This window comes from Manacus candei, unplaced genomic scaffold (genome assembly GCF_025592945.1).
Source record: "Manacus candei isolate 608988 ecotype Guabito, Panama unplaced genomic scaffold, ASM2559294v1 h1tg000023l, whole genome shotgun sequence".
Classification (NCBI taxonomy): domain Eukaryota; kingdom Metazoa; phylum Chordata; class Aves; order Passeriformes; family Pipridae; genus Manacus; species Manacus candei.
In genome coordinates this window covers 14,565,543-14,584,736 of record NW_026138071.1, presented here as the reverse complement: position 1 = coordinate 14,584,736, position 19,194 = coordinate 14,565,543, and the positions used below count along the sequence as shown (strand labels likewise).

The following is a 19,194-nucleotide window of genomic DNA, read 5'->3' as shown; positions in this document are numbered from 1 at the left end:
TTAACCTTCTGAGTGTCCTCACCCCTCCCCCGTGCAATTAGGAAGTACAGAAAGCCACAGTCCTGACAAGTATTATTGTGCCACAGGATGCTGTGGAAGGGCTCCTGTTTTTCAACTCTTCTATGCTGTTCGCTGCTTTCACACAACTCCTCAGTGACTCCAAGCCCTCTCACCTCAACAGCAGTACTAGTTTGGAGGCAACAATTATGTAGTTTTGTTTTTCCCTGGATGCACAGAATTTCAGATGCCCTTTTATTGTCGGGCTGGTCACAGTAGCATCACTCAGTGTAACTTCACAGTCAGCTTTTACTTTTATTACCCCACAACCTTTGTCACCTTGTCATTTATCTTCCTGCAACTCAGTAACTGATTCTGAATAGCAGAGGTCTCCCCAATACCTGGTGCAAACACACACACATACACACACTATCCCTCTGCAGTGCAGTCTTGGCTGAGTAGAGCAGGAGCAGGAAAAGCAGAGCAGTAACAGCTTCCCCACAGAGATGGGTTTGCTTCGGGGCAGTGTAACACCAGGAACCATGATCCTATTAACTATGTCCGAAAAGGCACATGTTCTGCCAAGTGCTAGTACCAGAAGAATGTTTTTAGTACTTAAACCTAGGACTATCAGATGCTCCAGCCCTACCTACCTCAAGAGAAAAGTAACATAAAAGTTTCATAGAAGTTCTCATACTGTGTTCCTTGCTGCAGAGTTTCAGGTGAGGCTCTGCCCCACAAAATGTCTGTATTTGACACTGCAGATACTGGGAAGTCATGAAAAAAATTCATCTCAGATTTGCAGCATCCCTGCAGTGACAGGGGCCATGCCTGTTACAGCAAGTACTAAAATATGCAGTTTTACAGAAGATATTAGGAAATGCAAATCTAGGTGACCGAGCTTGCACCTCGAGGCTGCTTACCTTGGTTATACTGACCTTCCTTGTTAACTGTGTGCCAGGCCATCCCCCTGCCCAGTCCTTACGTGCTCTGAACGCAGGAACACTCCTCTGCTTGGAGCAAACGGTCAGTAACAATGTGATAACTTGGGAGGCTCGATTTTATGGACAAAGCAGATTTATTTGCTCTAGATAGGGCAGCCAGGTACCAGCTAAAATCAAAGCTACTGCAGCAGTGAGTGATACTTTTCCTTCTGCTGTTATTTAAATGTGCCTCTTGACTTTGCCACCAGCACTGCTCAGGAAGAAAAGCACCTCTAACAGTTGCCAAACCTGGGCGAGCACTAGAGGAATACCAGACACTGCTGCCATTTAAAGCAAGAGGACTAATCCATATTTGAGGATGGCTGTTTTAGAGCACAGGCATTAAGGAGAAAGCACACTGAGCCTTGGCCCGGACAGTCTTTCAACGCTGATACACAGTAGCTCTAATACACAGGCAGGTCTGATGGCAAAGCAGAGAGAACCTAAAATGCTCCTGGGTTCCCCCTGCCACTAATTAGGCTATCAAATGTCTGACTTACAGAGAAAATGTTCTCTCTAACTGCAGTATAAATACTTTAATTACAAAGTGGTTATAAAACAGACTCTTGCCCTGCACTTCAATTTGTTCCTTAATTCGTTCACTAATGTGAGAACCAAAGCCAAACAGCAACCTTACAACCTTCAGAGGGGCTGTTGCATTTGTACCCATGTCTAAAATATAATACAAGGATAGCATTACCAAGACAAAAAGTGCAACAATAAAAAACCTGCAGTTAATGCAGACACCTTGTTTGAATTTCACCAGGCAAAGAATCAGGCTAAAGGAACTGACTGTGACAACTTGCATTCCATCTAAACCAGTATTCACATCATGAACACAGTGAATGCTGTACTCGCATTGAAACATCTAACAGTAATGAAAAAAATTCCACACCACTCATGTATGTAAAAACTTCATAGTGCAAACTATAACCTTTATTATTATTACTGAGGTACAGAGTATATTCCCAAACCTGAGAGTGGCTAGAGACACTGACAAGTCTAAAGCATCACAGTGCTGACCTTATATGCTGACAATTTTCCACATGGAAACCATTTATTTCTTGATCAAAACATCCAGTTTTAAAACTGTTAAAAGTAAAGCTGAAAAGATGGGCTGAACCAAGGTTTTCTGACTTGCAGTCCCCAAGTTGGAAAGATGATCCTGTAAGAAAACGTGTTGCAATAATTCAAGACCGCTTTGTGTTCATCACAGCACTAAAAAAAGGTGATGGCAACGCATTTTAGATTGTAAGTCATTTGACAATATACACTTTATTCTGATACAAAATTGAAATATTTTAAACAAATTTCAATCCATTATGGACTATACTGAAATTTTTAATTTCTATGCTATTTTAACTTGTTTAACCACAAGTTCTGGGATTCCAGCACACTAGCACCATTGCTCTTGAAGTCTTTGCCAGTTATTATACCATTTTATTCTGTTTCCAGTCTTGCGATATTATCTTCTACATGAAGGCCATTTTTCTTCTACTTGGAGATACTTGGATTACTTTAGTTCAGGAAAAAGCTAATAGATAGAGATGGCAACCTGTAGCACCCACAGCAGAAAAAGAATCATCCATCAGATATCTGAATTTCAGTGATACTCAAGATCCTACATGCTCGACACAATTTAAGATACAGGCATTTGTCAGAGACCACAGACTGATTTTTAAGAGAACATTCCACCCCAGTGCAGACAGCATATGAAAACATGTTAGTGTCTTAAACACAGGAACCAAAGACAGCACATCAGTACATCACACAATCAATGCTTGAAAGACTAAGAGCTTTAAATATTAAACAGATATAAAAGTTAAGATGCTGTGTTCAATTTCCATGTTATGTAATAACATACTTATCACATCTGCATCAATCTGGCCTCCTTTTGGGGAAACCCTCCTTACTACCTGGAAGTACCATCTTTGTTTTCAAATAAACTTCTGTACAACTGCAGCTTAGGGACCAGTGCTTCATTAACTTTGCATCTTTAGATCTCCATCTTTATTTACAGCTGCTATTTTCAACAGCAGCCAGTAAAGAAAAAAGGTGGCTATAAAATAACATTCTCAACTCTTCAAAGTGACTCTTAGACAAAGCTACACTCGACCAAGTAGTCCCTTCAAGAACGTGTTTATCTTTGACAAAGTTATTTCTGAACAAATTAGGGTACGAATAATTGAACCTAAGCCAATTAGTCTAATAAGAGTGTTATGAATCTAAGTGTGAAAATAATTTTAAGTGAATATTTAGTTCTTTATGTAGTGCAAAAAGACCTGTCCAGAGCACAAAACCAATCTGCAGCACTGTGGGATCCTCTGTTAAGGAAAGATAAAATTCTGCTGTATACATAGGCTAGTAGTAGAATGCAAACTAGAAAGTTTTTGTTAAAAATTACTTTTGTTAAAACAATCTTAAGATACTTGCAAGCACAACAGCATTTGCCCTCACCTGAGTAATGGTGAAACACTAATGCTGTTCCCTGCTACCTGTTGCTACACAAATGCCTGGGGGAAGCTCTGCCTAGCAGAGGAAAATCACAGGTTTTCAACTTCCAGGTGTAAGCAAGCAAGCTTGTCACCTCTGCAACAAGCTGACTGGCATAATACACTATGACTGTGACTGTACTGCTGCAGTTTCAGATTTTGGCTCAACCTTGGCTAAGCAAAAGCTTTTGTCAAAGTTTTTTAAACAAATATATACAGTCATTGGGAGATTTTCCATTAAGTAGCTCCTGATTTTGTGAAAATCTCTGTAAATTACTTCCAAATTAACTTTTGATTTTACATTACTAAATCATGAACTGCTTTCTGGAAGTTTACAGGTGGCAGCCAGAAAGTTTAAATACTTGAATCAGTTTGTGAATATGCCTCAGCCTCTGATAAACTGAAATGCAGATTCCATTTGACTATTTTCAGAATAACTGCAGTATAGCCAACACTAAAATAGAAATTGACTTCATAAAAATGATGCACAGGCTCAGAAACGTTTCAGGAAGTTTAAAAGGATGCTGGACTGCTATATGAAGGGACCTGTAACGATCAAAGATGCAGAAAAGGAAATAATACATGTTCCAAGCGCTAAGAACCAATGTGCATAAAATCCGATTCCATGAGTTTTCACTTGTACAAAAGCTGTTGGGGATTCAGGGTATCATGTGACAGTACTGGCCTCCACTTAACTACCCTGCCCAAAGGCACACAAAATCTAAAAGGGAGCTCTTTGATTTGTACAGGTACATACAACCCCACCTGGTAAGCCAAGCTCCACTCACTAGGAGGGAAGTCCCGGCTCTTGAAGGGTGCAGAATGAATGCAGCAGCAGGTCACACACTGTTGAGAACTGCAGAACTGCTTCAGCGTTGCTGCCTTTCTGGGCTTCTGGGGGCTCTTTCCCTTACATGGCACAGAACAATTTCCCCCCACCCCCGACCCCAGCACACCCCCCTACAGTAACCAGAGTGCCTATTTCAAAACATTTACAGTTTGTCTTGTTGATCTGGAACACACAGCAATTTTGTATCTGCCAGGAACACAAGATTCTTGGATAGGAACCGGATGACATATACTGGAATACTTGCTCCTTACTACTTATGGCTTTCCTTGATATCAAAAGGCTGGCAAAGGAAAGCCTAGAAGGAAAGAAGGGTTAAACAGATGTTTTACTATACACTACAAATCTTACCCAGTCAGAAACCTTCAACTGAAGAGGATGTGCAAGACATTCCCCATTTTGTCAAGCAGCAGCTTCTCATTCAACCTGAAAATTAAAGAAATTACTCTTACCTTGTTAAAAAACCTTCCGCTACTCTTTATAATTCATGAAAAATTTTAAAGGCAAACCTTACCTATGCTCATTGCCCTTCCTTTCAGGTCTAAATGCTAGACCTATTGATTTTGAGTCAACTCAAGTAGCTATCACTCAAGGAGGTTCCAAAAGGTGAAGAACTCTTGCTAGACTTTCTTCGATATTTCAGCTGTGATAAGCAGATTTAACTAGCCTTGGGAAAGCTGCTCACTATCAGCACAGTATCTTATGCCTTCACTTTTCTGGAAGTTGAAGCTGTTGCTCCTGCTGCCTTGTCATTCTTTTATTAGGCTGACTTCTCCATACTCAATAGGCTGCTGAAGTCCTGTCTTACGAGTCTCCTTAGCAATGTATGGATCAAAGAAGTACATCCTAGGTTCTGAAAAGCTGGTGAATCACTGTCCTCAGGGCTTACACTTTTCCACATCACAAACAACAGCTAAGCTACCCCACCCACCTACAAAGCGGTCACTTACATCCATCTCTTAAAAGGTTGCATACAGATCTTGTTCATAAAGTTTATTATGACACTATTTTTCAAAGTTAACATTGTTGTCACAGTACAGCTACAAGAGGCCCTGTTAAAAAGAACACTGTCAATACATTCTAAAAAAATTTAGAAATACCAGATCAATTGTCAGAAGGGACATCAACCCCATCCTCCAGTTGTCCCTGCAATCAGTTGCAGACCCCAAGTGCAAGTCTACACATCTTCTACAGCATAGTAACATACAAAACAAGTCGGTAGTTTGGTGTCTCACTCCCTAGTGAGTTGTGGTTTAGTTTCCCATGTTTTCAAACTCCAAATGGGTTGTTTAAAAAATGCCTTTATTGAAGTACAGCCTCCCCCCCACCCCAAGCCCAAATGAATATGTACAACAGAAGCGTTCACTAAACCACCAATTCTTGCTTTAACTTTTGAGATCTTTTAAAACTCCACAGAAAATAAGCAGCAGACTTTGAAATCCATTTTGGACGCTACCATCTTGACACTGGTTCCTTGTTTTAGTGTACTGCAGTCTAAATACACTCCAATAACAGTGTTTAAATAACATATGTTTAATTTTTTTTTTCAAACAACACACTCATTTTTCTACCACTTCTTAAAAATTATAATTCATTATTAATATGACTGATTATGCCTTGAGCCATTTCATACATCTTTGCAGATTCATTCCTATACTGGAATTGCATTTACCTTATACTGCACATTGACCCAGAAGTGAAACAGGTGTGAGTAATTCCAATACATATTGCCAAGTGTCTGAGTATTTCTTTTATTGACTGGGTCCCTACTCTTCTTAGTCTGAATGGACAGCAAGCACTGGCCTGGCAATAGTCAAGAGAATTCACATCAGATGAGGACAGGACAGACTGCAGTGCCTTAATTTGGAGGTCAGAAGTGAGAATGGAGTACCATTTCTAGCCATATGCGCTGGTAACATTTGCTACTCCAGTGCACCAAATCCAGTCGCAGCACACTATCGCTCTGCCTGTGGGAACTTGAGACTGTACATTCTACATTGTGGGAAGTGTTTCTAGTCGGAAAAATACAATTAGATGGTGTTTTATTTTCAAGCTCTTAGCTGAGCACAGACATCTGCAAGGGAAGCAGCTTACAAACTATACTACTTCAGAGCCCACGGGGAATGGGCTTTTGGAACGCATTACCTGGGACTGTCAGTGATTACACCTGCGCTACCCTTGGCTCCCAGTCAGAAGAATGTGTCCAGAAAATTGCCTAGGGTGCATGCAAGAAAGTATATAGCCATTAAATTATTGAGGAACATACCTATTACTCTCACTATGATGCCTCATTTAATTGAAACAGTGCAGTCTGGTGTGAGGGAAAAGGAAATGGGGACAAAGGAAGGGGATGAAAATTCCAAGCCACCCTCCCCAAAGTATAGTTTTATTGAAACAGATTCATTGTATATCTCAAGGAAACAGGCACTTGATTCCCCCCACCTTAACTTCTCGGGAATTACAATAAATATAAAGGTAAAAAGCAAGTTTCTTTTTCTCTTAACCCAAGACTTAAACAACTTCAGTTATCCCTTATGCATCTCAAACGAGACGGGAGACAGCTTTCATGTGTCTAAAGTTGGTCTTGTTAAAATATTTATCATGCCTTATTTTCTTGAAGCGCTAGTACTAATACAGAACTACAAATTAAAAAAATATGCACAAACCAAAAAGTAATTTTAAATTTTCATTAAGGTAAAGCTTATTTCTATGATTCACAAACACTAATTTGAGTAACTCAATCCTAGTTATACATCTAAACAAACTATAATGCAACATACAGATGTTTTCCCTCTGTATGCCTATGTAAGTCATGTCAATGACAGTTACGTATATACACTGAGACTAGACCCTTAAGACTGCAAATCAATAGGTGTTTCTATTGTTAACTTTAAATTAATACAAAATAGTAATTGAGAAATGCATTAATCTTCTCTATTAACTAACAAGGAAACACCCTAAACTACATTTTATTTCTGTTATAGTTCTCTGTACTAAATGTGGAAAAACTGAACTACACAAATATTGAAAAGTTAAAAAATCATTGATTTGTTTATTCCTGGTACCACTACCACAATTTACAGGGCAATATACCTGATGTAATGGGAAAATAAAAAGAAAAAAGAAAGACAAAGCTACAACAGAGAAAGACCTCAGGAATGTACATCTAATCGACACTACATTGCATTAATCAATAGCTGCACTTTTTGCAAACTGTGGCTATGACAGTCCTGATCAAGAAGGGTTTCCTGTTTAAGCTGCAGTAACTTTTCTGACTATGGATCATCGTTCCTTCTGTGGCAGATTTTACAGTTCCTCTAATTCATTTGGGACGACTGTCTCAAAGTAACCTGCAGCTTTCCTGACAACTCCTCGCTCTCTCTCCTGCTAAGAACTGTAGCCTGTTGAATACAGGATAAGAAAATTATTACTCTCAGTGAACAGTTGCACATTATTAATCATCATTATAAATATACATTACACCTACCCTTTTTCTGGTAGCATTTTTAGAATCTTCTACCACCATAGCCCCCACTTCCACTTCCAGATCCATAACCACCTACAAAAATAGGATGTATATTGAAATACAAGAATAACAAGGGATTTTAACTCAAAAAACATTCTCTATACAAAATCATGCTTACCACCATAGGGACTGCCTGAACTTCTGCCACCAAAGCTACCACCACCTTTCATGGGACCATAGTTAGACTGCTGCTGGCCACTGTAATTGCCAAAATCATTGTAGTTTCCACTTCCACCATAATTACCTGAAACAAACACAAATGTATAAAGTCATGTTTGATCAACTCTTAGGGCACAAAGCCTGCAAATTATGGTATCCAATCTGAAAGTAATAGTTTAAAACTATTTCAAATGAAGTTCAAGCATTTTGCATGCTACCTTTATGCAAAACGTATGAATAACAGAAAACCCTTAACATTGGAAAATTTATCGATTTGAGTAGGCAATTTGATGTTAACACAATTTAAGGCCCTTAAAGTTAGAAAAGCACATGAGTTTCACCATCATTCTTCCACTGCCCAACACTCTGCATGTATGACAATAATGTAAATTACATACTAACTATTTGCTCCAAAAAGTGACAGAAGTGTAACGGGCATGCTGCAAATGTACATCAGGAAGTATAACAAAGTATGCAGCAGCTTTTGCAGCTTGACTTCCCAAACTTGGGGCAAACAATAAAAAAAGCTCATAAAAACTTATATTCACAGTCCTTGGAAAGGAAGATGTGATCTACATGATGTGAACTGGTATCTGAGGAAAACAGTGTATTTAAAATGGTCAAAATCTTTAATACTCTACCTCCACACACAGAACTACAGCTGAAACTTTTCGAAAAATACATCCCAGGCAACATAGTGTTATAGTGTATCAAAGCTGATCCACACTGAAAAGAACTCTCCTTATGCAACACGGCATTCTATGTTAAAACCTACTTGTACAAGCCATTTTATACATATTCCAGCACCATATTTCAGGTACTGTAAAATGAGACCTGACTAAAAAATATGGATGTCTAATTAAAATTGGCATCTTACCACCACCAAAATTTCCTCCTTCATTGTAGCCATCATATCCTCCTCCACCACCTCCATATCCACCACCTGGGTTTCCATATCCTGGTCCTCCACCACCACCATAACCTCCTCTGCTGCCATAGCCAGGACCACCTCCATAGTTGCCACCTTTGAACAAAAAAGTCAAACTAAACACATCAAAGCCAAATACCGGCAAGGAAGGGTCCATTAAACAAAAAACCCCAAACCAACACGACTGCCCAATAAAAATCTCCCACAGCATTTTCCCTTTATTATACTCATTGTGGTTCCAACTTTATCTAAGCTATTTAACTGAAAAAATCCCCCATGTTTATAAAGTCAGGACCCAAGTAATCACATACTACTTCCCTCGTCCCTTTCTGACTATTGATAATTGTCCTTTTTGGCCTTTTGGTAAGGTACACATTTCTCTTCAGATGCATTCTGGATACTCATCCAAACTTCATAATGAAAAAGATACTACCGAGCCATGAAAACTCTTACAGCTGATTGAAAACATTTCTGGTATGATAGCTGGCCATTGCTTTATTCAGTTTAGTCTTTTCAACTGACAGCAGAATCTTCATTTAGTTCTCAATAATCTTTAACAGCTGTCTCATGACCTCATAATATGAAATTATTTAAAGGGTAAATACAAAGGAGTATTTTTGTCCATCTATCCATCATTTTGTGGGGAAAACAAAAAAACCACTAATTCTTCACAGCTCTACAATGTAGACATTTAACTTCCATTATCACTATTATCACATTATCACCAAAGCAGATTTTGTTTTGAAGGTGAATGTAAGACTTACAGCTTGTTCTAACAGTGTGGGGAAAAAGAAAGTGAACAATACACTTACCATCGCCAAATCCATTGTATCCGTCACCACCCCCAAAGCTTCCTCTGCTCCCACCACCGCCACCACCACCCCCATAGCCTCCTAGAACACAAAACAGATGAGAATGTTTTCCTGAACACACATGTTAAATGTTTAAGCCAACTGACACAGGAAATAAAAAAAAAAAACAAACCACACCAGAAATCACATTCTATATAAATATTCCAGTCATTTACCTCTCCCACCAAAGTTTCCTCCTCGGCCAAAGTTCCCTCCACCGCCTCCAAAGTTTCCACGGCCCATGAAGTTGCCGGAGCCACCCCCACGACCTACAAAATATTTCACTTGAATTACATTAATTGAAAGCCCGTTACATAAAATAACTATGCACAACTACAACTCACCTCTCTGAGAGCTAGCAGTCTGCATCTCTTGTTTTGAGAGAGCTTTTTTCACTTCACAGTTATGTCCATTTATAGTATGGTATTTCTGAACTACAGAAAATTGTGAAATAGCAAAGTTAGAAAAACACATCACAATAATATGCTGTAAAACTCTCAGAGACAGCTACTGTAAGGCATGACCACAACTTTTAAAAGAAAAATTAAACTGACCCCATCTCTTACAACAGTAAAGCAGTTGACTATGCAAACACCTCATTCCACATGTTGCTGTTCTGAAGTCTTACATTAACACTTATCCCACAAAAGTAGTACTCAATGAAGACTTACATACCAACAATTTTATCAACTGTATCATGATCATCAAAAGTTACAAAAGCGAAGCCTCTTTTCTTTCCACTCTGCCTGTCTTCCATGACTTCTATGGTTTCAATCTTGCCATATTTTTCAAAGTACTCCCTTAAATTATATTCTTCTGTATCTTCTTTAATTCCACCAACAAATATTTTCTTTACTGTGAGATGTGCCCCAGGCTTTACAGAATCCTGAAATGCCAAAAATGACATTCGGTGCTTCACATTATTAGGTAAACATGAGGAAAAAAGGTTAACTGAAACACTAACTCACCTCCCTCGAAACTGCTCTCTTTGGTTCAACCACGCGCCCATCAACCTTATGTGGTCGAGCACTCATGGCAGCATCCACCTCCTCCACACAAGAGTAAGTCACAAAGCCAAAGCCTCTGGAACGTTTTGTCTGGGGGTCTCTCATCACCTGCAAGAACATAGGAGGTATCTGCATCTCTGTCCTAGATTAAGTACCTATACCCTTTCCAAACCACCAACTATTATTAGACACTTTACCACACAGTCCGTGAGTGTGCCCCATTTTTCAAAGTGCTCTCTCAAGCTATCATCTGTTGTTTCAAAGCTCAGACCTCCAATGAACAGCTTTCGCAACTGCTCTGGCTCCTTCGGCTCATGGCCCTACAAAATCAAAAATCAAAAACATATTTTGAATACAAATCACAGAATTAAAATTTCACAGAATTACTAAAAATTATCTGTGCACATTATACCTACAAATAGGTGGAATATATTTACATAAAAACAATGACTTCTAATGGGTATAAGACAGCAGCATAATAAACAATTAATGAGGTGTGATTTTAATTAAAACACTAACTAACTACCTTAAGAGTGCTCAAATACAAACAGTAAAAGAATTTCAATATATTAAATAACTTGGTTGCTCCCCAACCCCTGGAAGTGCATTCATTCTATGCCTATCTTTGAGTTGCAGATTGCTCTGTAGGGACTAGCGATGAAGCGCTGCTGGATAAAGTTCTAACATTTCATGAAGCATAATCACAAAGAACTATAAAAAATTTAAGGATGCAGAAATGAGTTTAATTGAAGTTTTTGACAACATTGCCTATATATGAGCAGTCACATTTTAAAATGAAGTTTTAGAGCCCAGTTTTCTATAGAATGATTAAAGTGGGCTTACAAGTACAATTGTGTTTCTGCTTTCAGTGCTGCATTTTTTTAGTAGGCAGGGAATTTCCCCACACCTTTGACAGGAGTTTACGAAATATTATTTTAAAACTTTCTTCCACTGTAAGGGAAGTCTTACCAAAAGGCAACCAAATTAAAACCTTGTTTTGCAATCATGAACTTCTGTGCATGTGAAACAGTCCACAAGGTACTGGCCAGCTATACTAGGTATGACTTCAGTTCTGCAGCACAAATGCGCAACAGGCTTCGCAGTTTCTGCTGCAGTGCGCTGAACCAGACTAGATGCAGCATTATTGTAAGAGGTGAACTACATAAAACCAGCCACAGACTTCTATGTGTGGACATCTTGCTTCAAACCTGAGGTGCTTTAAGCTCTGCTAAGGTGCTAGGAATAGCCAGGAAAGCATCCCTTTGAGGGAGATTTTCTGATTTACACAGTGCTTTAGGAAATTGTTGGTTTATAATGTTCAGGTTGTACTACAGGAAACAACACCTACGACAATGAAAAACTGACTGAGAAGCAAATCCCTGCTTTCATATCTGCTAAACTTTGTGAGAAACAGCCATGAGCATTCTCAGTTATAGTTTTCTATTTATGGCCTTGTTACTGCAGGAACATTATATAAATGATTAACAGTCAACAATCCTAGGACTACCAAGTTAAGCTTCTTTTCTACGGTCTTCTAAGTGGTCTGGACTACAAAAGTATAATAAATAAAATCTCCCTTCTAAGTATATGTAAACTTAAAATTTTATAGGGTAACACACCCACTGCATATGGAAACTGCTTTAGGCCAAGTGTTGTTTTCTGTTGCTGTTTTTTTTTAAATCTACAGACAATACGTAACTTCTACCTGGGTCATGTTAAAGCTGGGAACACTGAGTGTTTCAAAGTCTCTTACATATATTAAAGGAAATTTATTTTGTGGAACTGCAGAGTTCAGACTCCTCCAAAACAAAAAACCTATATAAGGAAAAACTAGACAAACTTTTCACAGTTCTCTAATATCCCTCACGGCTATGATGGTTTTCAGCCAATGACTCAGACTGCTTTTACCTTAAAAGAATGACCACACAACTTTTCAGGTCACTCCTGAAAGGAAAAGTGAAGTCCTTCTCAGCTTATTGTTATTATGTGCACATGAACTGCTGTTCTTATACAGGAGCAAGAACACCTGCTGTTATAGCTTCTCTCTTTCATTAGAGAGAAATTATCCTCAGGACACACCTACGTTATAGGAACTCTACACAAAAATAAAAAGCAGTATTTTCTTAGGGAATTAGTTTTTTTCCAGCCAGTTTGTTCTCACTGGGGTTTTCAGTGCTGTCCTATATTACAAAGCGCTGTTTTCTCGGTTGTTCTGCTGGAGGTTACTCATAGCAGCAGTCTCTCCTGAGCAGCAAATGCTGTGCAACACCTCTCTCCCTTCCTCCTTAGTTTAACTACCACACTGCTTCAACAATATCAGCAGGCGGCCTCCTACTCAGCTGACACCGCAGGCCAGCACGCCATTTTGCAGCTCTCCTCTACGGGGGCGGAGAGTTTAAGCTGTAAGAACGCCCAGCCTGCATTTAGCCGCCAAGACGCTGTTCCTCCCCTGAACTGTTTAAGGGGTTTCCAAGCACATTAACAGGCTCTGATGAGGCGGGAAACTTTCTTTCCTGCCTCGACTACTGCCTTCCTCCTTAAAGCCAAGGCTCTGCGCAGCCCCGACCGCCTCCATTTTGTGAGCGGCCGCGTCTCCTCCGCCGTCAATATGGAGCCGGGGGCGGGGCCGCGCCGTCAGATCCCAGCGCCGCAGTGGCGCCATGGGCGGGGCCCGCCGGCCCGGCAGGAGGGCAGGGACTGGCCGGCGCTGAGGGGACTGCGCGGTCCCCTCCGCTCACCTCCTCCCGCCAGCAACATCGAAACACTAGTTCCTAGGTCCTACCTAAACCCCCAAACGCTCAGCACAACCTAACTGTACCTCTCATCAGAGGGGAAGAAAAGATGGCAGTTAGAATCCTAATCTTTGCAGAAATCCGGACACGTTTTGACAATGCTGCTGCAGATACATACTGCCTCTATCCCGAGGCTGCTATCAACTGAAATTTTCTATGGCAGGGGTTTTGAATAATCAGCCTTTTGGAGCTGCAGTATTTCTCTCTAGAGGCACAGGTTTCAGGTGGAGCCCTCCCATGCATCATACCTCTATGAACCAAGTGTCCGCAAAATGCCTGGCACCACACCTACAGGCAGCTGTGGCTAAACGTGAGACCATCCTGTCCCCCAGGCAGTACAATCCTAGACTGTCTTCTGAAACGGGAAAGCTGACAGGCAACTGTGGCCTCAGCACCTTTCTCTGTGAAACAGTTTCTCTACAAACTCTATAGGTTTTAAAATCATTCCAGGGTAAGCTACTTTTGTGAACTACAAGAGCTTGTGAACTACAAGTATGCAGCTGAGCAACCTCAGTTACACTCTATCCAAAGTCCAAATCAGTGAGTTTCAACATTCCTTCCAGAAGGACTTTACACACACGCTAACAGACGCATTCAACTCTAACAAGGTTTGTTCTTGAACCAAGTGTAGAGGCCCTCCCACATTGCAGTAGTATATCATTCCAGAAAAAAGTTGGTTTCAACTAGCTATTCAGGCATCCTGAAAAAATGATGTTAGAAAGCAAGCAAATCGAAATAAACAATCAGAAAATGCCTCAGTTATAAACTATATAGACATATTTAACACCCTTTTTGCTGATCTTAAAATTACCTTCTGAAGGGTATCAAGACCTTCACCCCCCTCCCATTTCCACACCCTGCCCCAAAGTAACTAGCTCCCATCCTCCCAGAAACAGCCCCAACATCTTCTCTATACTACGCACCTTATTCAGTCTACGGTATTTCTGCTAGAAGCAAAAGAAAACAGTTATTTTTACTTAGTACAGCTCGCTTTCATTTGCAGTGACTATCAGGCAACCATTTTTTCATAAAAAAAAAAAAAGAAAAAAGAAAAAAGGAACCTGTCTTCATTCCCACTAAAAACAGGACTTTGAAGATATGAAGTATTCAAGTTCCTGCTGATACTCTGAGGATGCATGAATTTTTCAATAATTACACCTTGCTTTAATCAGAAACATATATTTAATTGGTTTTAACAGAAAACTAGAAAAGCAAAATTTTCCCATTATGCTAACACCCCACCCCTTAAAACTGTAAGCAATAAACTGCAATTTAAAGTTACTCTGCTAACACGGGGATGAAGAAGGTAGAAAAAAAAGCCATTTATTAATATATCAGATAGAAATTAGTAACTTGGGGTTTTTTTCTTTTGTTTCCCCTTAAAACTTGTGTTTTTTAAATAAAAAAAACAATCCTCTCACCTGTGAGGATCGTCTTCCTTTCCTCTTGTAGTCTTCCACCTCTCTCTCTTCCTTAATAGCAGCCATTTTGGAAGGGTACTCTAACTCAGCCTTTCTTTTAGATCTAGGAAACCTAGAAAACAGGTTGGATAAGTCAGCACTTACCCCAATTCCTGTGACACAGGGCCTTCTCTGGCTGAAATGCACAGGTGTGGCTTTACAGGACGAAACGGGTAAAAGCAGGAAAAAAAATCCAAGTATTTAAAAGGGTAAAAATCCTCAGCCTATTTGCTGATGAAGAGCTGCAGAAGGAACATCTGCTATCCTAGTAAAGCTCGTTTTACAACTGTTGGAATACCTAGGTACAAGGCTAAAATCTGCAGAAAACCTGTATCTATTACTGTCTTACATAACTATCACAGATACAACTGATACAGGGCAAGCAAATGCCACCTCTGATACCCAAAACCACTATATAAATTCTAAATATATATATAAAAATATATAAATCTAAAATCTCTGGATTTTAAACCCCAAAACACTTAACATTTTGTAAATAGTGCTAGTAAGAACTATCTGATGGTAACCTATTGTAATCAGCAATCCAGCATCCTGGAACACTAAAGGATGTCTTACAATGTTTTCTGTACTGAAAACCATTTACCACTTTCAGCAGTGGAATTTACTGACTGTCTCTTGCAACATCAGGAATTTTAACATCTGATCCTCAGCAATATGTAACACTAGACATTTACATTACTTTTGCTTCCAAATTATCTATTTGATTACTGTATTATATAAAGTTATGTATGTATCATTACAAAAATTACATCTTCTACAAGATAACCTCAGTGGATGAACCCATACCTATACATTTAAACAAAAAAATGTTCTCTACAGCCTTTATTCTTTAAAATTTTTTGAGATTTTCAAGTTACTTGCCTTAGTATTAGCACATTGGTATCTGACCACAATTCATCACTACTTTGGATGTTTCCTGAAACTTTATTACAGTCACTAAAATGCAATACTGTACATTTTATAACATACTTCAGTAAAACTACTCTTGTGGTGTATTAAAATCACAGATATCTACAAAATTAGGTGTGTTTCTGTGGGGGTTGTTTGTTTGGGTTGGGGTTTTTTTTAAAGTTTTCTTCATGCAAATACTGCATACGGAAAGGCAGACAGGTCCCTACTAATGACCAATATGTGCTGTTATTCATAGTGGAAATTATTGTTTAATATAATTCCATGTTAAAATACAGCTTTAAATTAAACTCAGCTGTGAAATCTTGAGTATCATGATTTAACACATTAACAATTTTAAAGGTTTTATTAAGTAACATCGAAGTGTTTGTATTATCTTTAATTCCTCTCTACACAATATTAAACCTCCTCTTGAAATCCATTAAATCAAACAACAGTTTGACTTAGGAGGTATTAGGATATTAAGTGCTTCAACTGACCTGTTCAGTTCTTGAAGTCATACATGGCAGGTATGGAACAGACCATTAACAGTTCAAAGGCTTTTTATAAACTGGCTGTATGGCAAAATACAACTTCAGGAATTGTTAGGAGGAAAGGGATAAACTTATTTAAATACTTTTTGTAAGTAATGGAAAGTATGCAATCCCTCTCTAATTTTGTCACCTGCTGCTTCCCCCCGTGAGGCTCAGTGCTGGCCAACATTAAGCTCCCGGGCATGGTCTCTGCAGGCCACGACGGTCAGAACAGTATTGTCTCCTTGCTAATGCCACACCACCAGCTCAGTTGGAACACAGCTATCACTAAATGCTAGTTAAACTAGCATTGAAGACTTACATACTGCAACTTCACTACAGAAATGAAAGTAGTCTTGGAGCAAATCTCTTAGCTTATAATGAGAAAAAGTCATTAGGATACATCTCACTACTCAAAGGAACTTACAATGCTGCTGTACCTCTTACAGGAGACAAGGAGCTAACAGAGGCAAATCAGACATTCCCAAGATGGAGGTTTTCCTGTCCAATCAGAGAATACTATGGAGATATATCAGTCTTTTCTGTAAATAGCTAAAGTTGGACCTAAAGTGCACACACTTAGTGTACTGTAGTAAACCTAAAAGTTAAAGCGGGGAAAAAATTATTTTCAGCTTTAGGTGTGTTGGCAGTTTATTCCCAATGCCAACAGGAATGTCTGCCTGGGAAAAAAATTGCCAAGATAAAAGCTTAGTATCTTATGGGATGGATTTTCAAGCTTTACAGAAGCATGTTCAAATGCTTTGAATACATCAACCCCTCCAGTTAAACCCTGAAGCTGCTAAAACAATTGTTTACATGGAAAAGTTATTTTTAGCTGTTTTGCTAAGGGATCCAGTTTCTTCTCCGCTTTTAATGTAGGAACAGTAGTTGGTGTAGATCACTAGTGTGATCTCTTGTTTTCTGATCTTAATTTTATAGGGTTTCATCTTGCAATGAAGGGAATAAACACCACACAAAAGAATCTGCACTATTCTTCTCACCACACTCTGAAATACTTGAGAAAAAAGCCTTTGAGAAAAGGTTTCGAGGAAAGAAAAGGGGGAAGATAATGACCATTTCCCTCCAGGTAGGGCAGGGATGATTGTTTCAGTCTGCATTTGATCTCGGCTTCAATAAAGTTCAGGATATCTGAACCAAGGTTTGTACAGGGCTGCCTCTTCGTGCTGCACACCAAGATTATGGCTGGATGCCACCAAATGTCGTGACTTTTGTGCATGTGTGGTTGGGAGAGTGAAGAAAGGGAAGAGAGATCTGTACTTTGCCTTCCCCCACCTCTCTGGGCAGCAGAGGCTCGCTACACGTGTTAACTCCCCCTAGAAAGGGGTGAGAGATATTAGGGAGCTGTCGCAACGTGTATCAGCATTCCTCTACGAGAAGCAGCGTACTGCACCTAACGATCTTAACGCTTTAAAAGTCTGTTCTGAGGAAAGTGAGTGTGGAAAAAATGTCCCTGGCGCACTACTCGGGTAACTTACGTGGGGGGAGGGGAGAACACAGGGAGGGCAGAACAATGACACAGGCACGTGTGGGGCTCGCCTCTCCCTACTCCCGCCTGAATCCGCGCCCAGGTGTTTCGGTGTGCCCAGGAGTGCTGCGGAGGACTCTGCTACCCACAGCCCTGCCCCAGGCCGAGGGCCGGGCCGCTCTCGCCCACACGCCAGAGCGCTGCAAAATGGCGGCCGCAGCTCGCGGGGCCGCGCGGCGGAAGCGCCGCTCTCCCGCTCCCTCCCTTTTCCTGCCCGCGCCATTGCGGAACAAAGCGCCGCGTCGCCAGGGAAAGCGGGTCTGGAGCGCGCCAGGAACGCTACAAGGAGGCGGCGGCCATGGGAACCGCGAGGGGCTCCGTGAGGTGCCCCCCACCCTCGCTCCGCGCCCTCCCGCCCGCCTGCGCCTGAGGGCTCGGGTAGAGATCGAGCTGCTCCGGCTCCGCGCGACGAGCCGCCTGGCCTGGCCTCTCCTTCGACCCCCGCCTTGGCCGAGCCCGGCGAGGCCCACTCCCCGTTACCTCCATTTTGTGCCCGGACTTGCCTCGCGCAGCGCCAATATGGAGCCGAGCGGGAAAGGGAGGAGGCCGTGGCGGGGTGTCACGTGGCGGGAAGGCGGGCTCGGACCGCGCGCGCGCGCGCTCCGGCCATTAACGTTTTTCTCCTCAGGGCCCGCCGCCCCTCTACCCCGCCCGCGCGCCCCGCCGGGGGGGCAGAAAAGGCCGGGAGCGAGGGAAGGTGAGGAGAGGAAAGATGGGGAGAGGGGTCGAGAAGCGAGAAAAGATAAGATATCACCGTGCCGAGCGTCCAGCGAAAGCGCCTTCTCGCCCCCGTAGGTCCCACGCCGGCCGCTGGCCCCGCGCACGAACCTCCGCCCGCCCGCTGTGGGGGTGGCGGCGCAGGCGCAGCCGCGACTGGCGCGCGGGGCGGCCCCGCCCCCCGGACGTGGCCCCGCCCTGCGGGCGGTGCGGCCCCTGCAGGGCGGTGTCCGCGTCTGAGGGCTGCGCGGGAGGGGGCGGCGAGGAGGGAGGCCGTGCTTTGTGCGAAAGAGAAGGAAGGAGGAGATGCGGTGTTTACGGGGGACTTCCTCAGGAGTATCAGAATGTGCCTGAGGCGCTCAGGAATTTCCAGGAGAAGTTGTTTTTCCCCACATATCGTTTTTATTGTGGAAATGCTGCAAGGACGCAGCTAAAGATTGGCTCTCC

General features: G+C 41.4%; 1 protein-coding gene across 17 annotated transcripts; it reads right to left on the bottom strand.

Annotated features, from left to right (window-relative positions):
- Positions 1 to 1,887: 1,887 nt before the first annotated feature.
- On the bottom strand, positions 1,888 to 18,918 carry HNRNPA3 (heterogeneous nuclear ribonucleoprotein A3). Of its 17 annotated transcripts, XR_007904586.1 has the most exons (15): positions 18,785 to 18,895; positions 15,004 to 15,115; positions 14,506 to 14,529; positions 10,988 to 11,110; positions 10,752 to 10,898; positions 10,459 to 10,669; positions 10,128 to 10,217; positions 9,960 to 10,067; positions 9,745 to 9,825; positions 8,882 to 9,028; positions 7,964 to 8,089; positions 7,807 to 7,878; positions 6,465 to 6,534; positions 4,671 to 4,745; positions 1,888 to 2,535 (listed from the first exon to the last, which is right to left on the bottom strand). XR_007904586.1 is itself a non-coding variant. In XM_051787851.1 (13 exons), exons 2-12 carry the CDS (start codon positions 15,067 to 15,069, stop codon positions 7,826 to 7,828), a joined length of 1,176 nt encoding a protein of 391 aa, XP_051643811.1. In that variant the 5' UTR covers positions 15,070 to 15,115; positions 18,785 to 18,895; the 3' UTR covers positions 5,287 to 6,534; positions 7,807 to 7,825. The 17 variants fall into 17 exon arrangements, 14 of the variants coding, with proteins under 14 accessions (XP_051643811.1, XP_051643813.1, XP_051643806.1 ...); XR_007904584.1 differs by lacking the exon at positions 6,465 to 6,534; XR_007904585.1 differs by lacking the exon at positions 6,465 to 6,534 and having other exon boundaries at positions 1,888 to 2,145.
- Positions 18,919 to 19,194: the final 276 nt, after the last annotated feature.